Genomic DNA, 6,420 nt, shown 5'->3' on the forward strand with positions numbered 1-6,420 from the left:
TGAAAGGGTTTTTAATTGAAATGGAAATGTGGGTGTGGAGTGAAATTGTAAGAGTAATTTCCAAAAGTAGTAATTCCCAAAAGTAGTACCAAGTATATTCCGTGGCAGTTGGGAAGAAATCAGGTGCAATCCTCAATTCCGTTGGATCAGGGGCCAAGTACCAACTATATTGTAAGTGGGAAGAGTTTTAATGTAAGTGGAAGTTATTTTTTTGTTTGAGGGAACGTGGGAGTGTTAGAGTTTTAATGTAAGTGGAAGTTACATTTTTGTTTGAGAGAACGTGGGAGTTTTAGTTGGAATTAACTTCTTATTTGAGGGAAACGTGGGGATGTAATGGGCCCATGATATTTTTTACGAAATAAGATAAATGTAAAATGCTAGGAAAATAGAGTTGAGAGTGGGAAGGGTTGTAGAGGCTTGTTCCTGAAAATCCCTTCTCAAATTTATATAGATATAGATGAGGAACCTAATTAAAATTTTATTGGTATAAAAGTCAACCAATTCATAATGTTGTTGTAATAAAAACTCAAATTTGTACTTCAGAAATTCTCTCTTGAAAAAATTAATTAAGTTTAATAGACCTAAGATTATGAATCACCGCGTGTTGATACTAAGTCTAGAAAAATAGGGGAAAAATGAACAAGCAAAATAAAAAATGAAAACCAGGAGAAAAGGAGAAAAAAAAAAGGGACAAATAGGAAAAAAGTAACACGGGAGAACATTTTTTTTTTTGAAATATTAACATTGCTACGTTTTTTTTAAAAGCTTGTTAATATTTGAAATATAACAATTTTTTTTGAAACATGGGAGAACATATTTTTGAAGTAACAAGGGAGAACATTTTTTGAACATTCCAAACAAGACCCTTTTGAACACATTTCGTAATCACTTTTTTACTTTATATATATTAAATCGCTACAATAATTTTTTATAAAAAAAATCTAGAAAAATACAATTCAAACAAGGCCTTAGTTCTCCCATTTATAACATAGGAGAACTAATATGAGGTGAAAAAAGAAATACAAACAAAGTACAGGGAACAATCATAAATATTTTTAAGTACAAGGTCACCTGCTTGCGGCAAAACAACTTACAATTTCGTTTACATTTTTTTGGGGTTTAAACTTTGAATTGAAATACGGTCACGCTCCTTCCAAAAAAACAATACGGTCACGCCAAGGTTGAGAGAGAGAGAGAGAGAGAGAGAGAGAGATTAAAAGAGATCAGGAGAGGCCTCAGACAACTCAGGCAAGAAGGAGGCAACCCCGCCACCTGTATCGGTTACTCTACTTGTAAGATAAATTATTCTCTTAGTCTTCCATTTTTTTCTTTCTTCATAATTTCTATTTTTTTTAAGTTTCAAATTCCACGAATCTCTTTCGTTCAATCGTATTGATAACCGTCGGACATGCATGTAAAGCTCAAATTTTATCTCTAACGACGTTAAAACCTATGAATTAATTTAATTTTTCATTTTCATCCCATCTGGGTCGCCCCTTATATTGATGCTGGTAACCTTTGGACCTTCCATTTCTTGAATTATTCTTGTTAGTTTAATTTTCTTGAAAGTAATTATTTGTGGGCTTTTCTGTAAAAATATTGGAATTTTTGGATTTGGTTTTATATTGGTTGTTATTGTTTATGTTCATCAGGGGTTTTGGTGAATTTTGATTTCATCGTTTTTTCTTGGTTTGAATTTTGTAGATTTTGTTGAGTAGAAGATGTTATCCAAGGTGGATGCTAGAAGGAAAGTAGGTGAGGATTCGGGGGCGGGTAAGTTGTTAAATGATATTGAAACCATTAGTAAAGCCTTGTATTTGGATAAAACTCGGCCTAGAAGTTTGCTTTCCACTGTTAGTAGTCGATCTAAATCAGTTGGAAAAATCCCATTGCCTGAGCCAAAATCCAAGAGTAATAAGGATGATAAGAAGGATACAGCCGAAAAGGATAAGAAGTCTATTTGGAGTTGGAAGGGTTTAAGGTCTTTAACTAACGTCCGAAGCCGTAGATTTAACTGTTGTTTTTCTCTTCAAGTACATTCAATTGAAGGGTTGCCGGTATTTTTTGATGACCTTAGTCTTCTTGTCCATTGGAAGAGGCGGGATGGCGAGTTGATGACTCGTCCTGTTATGGTTTTTCAAGGGGTAGCTGAGTTTGAGGAACAGTTGACACATTCGTGCTTGGTATATGGTAGTAGGAGTGGTCCTCATCACTCAGCTAAGTATGAGGCCAAATATTTCTTGTTGTATGCTTCGGTTTATGGTTATCCAGAGCAAGATTTAGGAAAGCATCGGGTTGATCTCACGAGGCTGCTTCCTCTGACACTGGAGGAGTTAGAGGAGGAGAAGAGCTCAGGGAAGTGGACAACTAGTTTTAGATTATCAGGTAAGGCTAAAGGCGCACTATTGAATGTCAGCTTTGGGTATGAAGTTAATGGGGAAAATAAGAGTAAGGATGTATCCGAGTTGCGGAGCTTAAGGCAGCAGAGCATGAGCAATTTGAAGCACTTGGAGCTAAATGATGGCCATGAGTTGAACACGATACGTCGAACGGGTAGCCTTCCTGCAAGGTCTTCAACCTCCGAGAAATCTGTTGAAGATATAAAGGATCTTCATGAGGTTTTGCCCATATCAAATTCAGATTTATCAGATTCAATATCAGTTCTGTATCAGAAACTTGATGAAGAGAAATTAAATGTTCCATTTGCACCTGTTAAACCAGAAGTTAATGTTTTTCCTGATCCTGTTGAGCTTGTAAAGCCAGATACCCATTCCTCATCTGATGCCTGTGTGGATAATGATGAAAATGAGTTCGAAGTTACTGAAGTCACTATCACAGATCAAGGGGCAGAATTACCCTCTAATGAACAGGAGAAAGCAATAGAGGACACTGGGAAGCCTGCTCATGATTGTGCGGGAGAGGGTGCTCAAAGCAATGGTGCTGAGGTAGTGCCTGTGGAAGAAACTCACCATCATTCTTCAGTTGGGGGTCAGGAAAGAGAGCTTTTGACAAGTGACTGCAAATCTAGAGAGACTGATGTCTCAGCCAAAGAATCATTGTTGAAAGAATTGGAGTCAGCGTTGAGCAATGTCTCAGATTTAGGGAAAGAAGGATTCGATTCGCAAGACGAAAGTGAAAGTTCAACTCCAGGGAATCACCTGGAGCTTCAATCTAGTCATAGAGAGCTTACGAAGGGAAAGTCACTCAGTTTGGATGATGTTGCTGAAACTGTAGCTATTGATTTTCTGGATATGCTAGGTGTGCATAGTCCAGTTGGCTTGAGTTCTGAAAGTGAGCCTGAATCCCCAAGAGAGCGCCTGCTGAGGCAATTTGAGAAGGATACTCTAGCCAGTGGGTGTTCCTTATTTAATTTTGGTATCGATGAGGACGAACCAGAGGAATGTTATGATGCTGCAACCGAGTCAGAGTGGGGTATGTTTTGCAAGAATTTTGATCCCTATCCGATGGTACATACTTCTGAAGAGATGCCTAAGATAGAAGGAGAGGCAACGAGAAATAAAACAAGAGCCTCTGTGTTAGAGGACTTGGAGACAGAAGCTCTAATGCGTGAGTGGGGCATGAATGAAAAAGCCTTTCAACATTCTCCACCTAATAGCTCTGGGGGGTTTGGAAGTCCAATTGATCTGCCTCCTGAAATTCCTCATCAGCTTCCTAACCTTGGGGAGGGCTTAGGCCCTTTTGTTGAGACTAAAGATGGAGGATTTTTGCGCTCAATGAATCCTGTGCTTTTCAGCAATGCTAAGAGTGGAGGAAGCTTGATTATGCAAGTGTCTAGTCCAGTGGTGATGCCTGCAGAAATGGGATCTGGTGTCATGGACATACTTCAGCATCTGGCCTCTGTTGGAATTGAAAAGCTCTCAATGCAGGCAAATAAACTGATGCCTTTGGAAGATATTACTGGAATGACAATGCAACAAATAGCATGGGAAGCTGCACCAAGTTTGAATGGACCTGAGAGGTTTGTCACTCATATTGAAGCACCTTTGAAGTTTGAAATGTTTTACTATATGCATAAATATGCATGCTTTTTTTTTTTTTTAATTCTGAGAATATTCAATGCAATTGATCGATTTTTTTTCCTCCAGTCAAGATTTGCTGCAGCATGAATCTGGATTTGGACAAAGCATATCTGGTGAGCATGGAAATATCCAAGCAAAAACATCCGGACCAAGGGTTGGTAAGTCCGAGGTAAATCCTGTTGGCAACCAGATGGACATGGAGTATGTCTCCTTAGAAGATCTTGCTCCTTTGGCCATGGATAAAATCGAAGCCCTTGCAGTTGAAGGGTTGAGAATACAATCTGGCTTGTCGGATCAGGATGCTCCGTTAAACATCAATGCCCAACCGATACGTGAATTTTCGGCCTTTGAGGGGAAGAGGGGCAGTTCTAGTGGGTCCTTAGGTCTGGAGGGAGCTGGTGGGTTACAACTGTTGGACATTAAAGACAATGGTGGTGATGTTGATGGATTGATGGGCTTATCTCTAACTCTAGATGAATGGATGAAGCTGGACTCTGGTGAGATTGATGATGGGGATAATATCAGTGAGCAAACGTCTAAATTACTTGCAGCTCACCATGCCACAGGCTTGGATGTGTTTCGCGGAAGGTCAAAGGCGGACAAGAGAAGGGGAAAGGGTCGAAATTGTGGTTTGCTGGGGAACAATTTTACTGTTGCATTGATGGTGCAGCTACGTGATCCTTTAAGGAATTATGAGCCAGTTGGTACGCCAATGCTGGCACTCATCCAGGTGGAGAGAGTGTTTCTTCCACCAAAACCAAGAATATACTGCACAGTTTCCCTAGCAAGGGACACTAGTGAAGAAGATGATGAGACTCTGCCTGTCAAAAAAGAGGACATCAGCGAGGAGCCTAAGGAAGAAAAAGTCCTTGAAGAGGAGCAAATTCCTCAGTTCAAAATCACTGAAGTACATGTTGCAGGTCTAAAGACTGAGCCTGGTAAAAAGAAGCTATGGGGCTCCAACACCCAACAGCAGTCTGGTTCTCGTTGGTTACTTGCCAATGGAATGGGGAAGAAGAATAAACATCCACTGATGAAGTCAAAGGCAGGTGCGAAATCATCATTGCCAGTGCCTTCTCAGGAGACAACTACAGTGCAACCTGGTGAGACTTTGTGGAGCATCTCTTCTCGAGTTCATGGCACGGGGGCCAAATGGAAGGAACTGGCTGCACTTAATCCTCATATTCGTAATCCCAATATCATTTTTCCAAATGAAACCATCAGGCTGCGCTAGAAAAGAAGGGATTTGCATCTATGTAAGAAGGACGAATACAGGACTAAATCAAAGGATCGTATATCTGGGTGACACAAGTTCAAGCTATTCTGAACTTGGCAACATTGTGTAAATGTGCAGCTGGTGCCAGCTTTTGTTTTGACTTGTGACAGGAGCAATCAAACACCTGACACACTCTTTCGACTGTTGATGGTAAAAATTTCCCCTGTATGTGCTGTGGATGAGTTTAATTAACCAATACAAGTTCCTGCAGAAGTACAGGTGGTTTTGCGTGTGTTTTCACCTCATTTGTACATGTAGAAGTGTTGCAATCAAGATTTGCAATGATATTGGTCTTTTCTGGGGGAAACGCTCATCTTTTTCATCTGGTTGGAAATATACAGTTCAGCTCTGTTTTATTTTGTTTCATTTGGTGCTGTGTATCACTGACATATTAAGAATCAGACTGAAATTACAATCAATTTTGACCAAAACTGCACTTTTTGGCTAGAATTCGGTATATATCTGATTGTTTAATTTCGAATCTTATCTTCTCTCCCTTTGTTGTTCGTTCCAAATAACTTGCTTCTCCAGTTTGCCAATCTAAATTTTGAATCGGCATCCCGCTTCCAATTTGCAGGCAACATAATCAAGTAAAGAATCAGCTCTCAAAACCCACCGAAAGTAGGCATAGCAAAGGCACATTTCCTGTATGGACTGACATTTTTTGCTAGTCCTTTATGTTCCGTTAAATCTTAGAAGTCATAATTCTTAACAAGGGCCTTACTACTTGTTCATAATCGCGCTCTCTGGCTGTTCAGGTGCACATCTTGAGATAGGGCTGGATTATTTGTTTTTTTTTTTTTAATTTGTATTTGTACAATGCAGTGTTCTAAGCACTGTCCTTCCGCTGAAAGTAAAAGTGTTCTTTAAGAGAAAATTATAGTTTTGGTCTCAAATATTATGAGCCATGGAGTTTTTAAAGTTTGGACGAAAGTAAATATAATCTCAAACGTTTCATTTTCTAATCATATTTAGTCTCACTGACTAATTTTTATCAATTACCACCAAATCAGGTCACGTGCTATCACGTGTCGACAACCAATTGTTTAAAATATTAAAAAAATGAAAAATATTGTTAGCCATAATTTATACTCCCTCGTCCCA

At 39.2% G+C, this 6,420-nt stretch overlaps 1 protein-coding gene across 1 annotated transcript; it reads left to right on the forward strand.

The window, feature by feature from the left end:
• Positions 1-1,150: 1,150 nt before the first annotated feature.
• On the forward strand, positions 1,151-5,747 carry LOC113693777 (protein PLASTID MOVEMENT IMPAIRED 1-RELATED 1). The gene is made up of 3 exons (XM_027212461.2): positions 1,151-1,292; positions 1,705-3,979; positions 4,107-5,747. The coding sequence occupies exons 2-3, from the start codon at positions 1,722-1,724 to the stop codon at positions 5,272-5,274; spliced, it is 3,426 nt and encodes a 1,141-aa protein (XP_027068262.1). The 5' UTR covers positions 1,151-1,292; positions 1,705-1,721; the 3' UTR covers positions 5,275-5,747.
• The last annotated feature ends 673 nt before the right edge of the window (positions 5,748-6,420 follow it).

Source organism: Coffea arabica, chromosome 6c (assembly GCF_036785885.1).
Source record: "Coffea arabica cultivar ET-39 chromosome 6c, Coffea Arabica ET-39 HiFi, whole genome shotgun sequence".
Taxonomy (NCBI): Eukaryota; Viridiplantae; Streptophyta; class Magnoliopsida; order Gentianales; family Rubiaceae; genus Coffea; species Coffea arabica.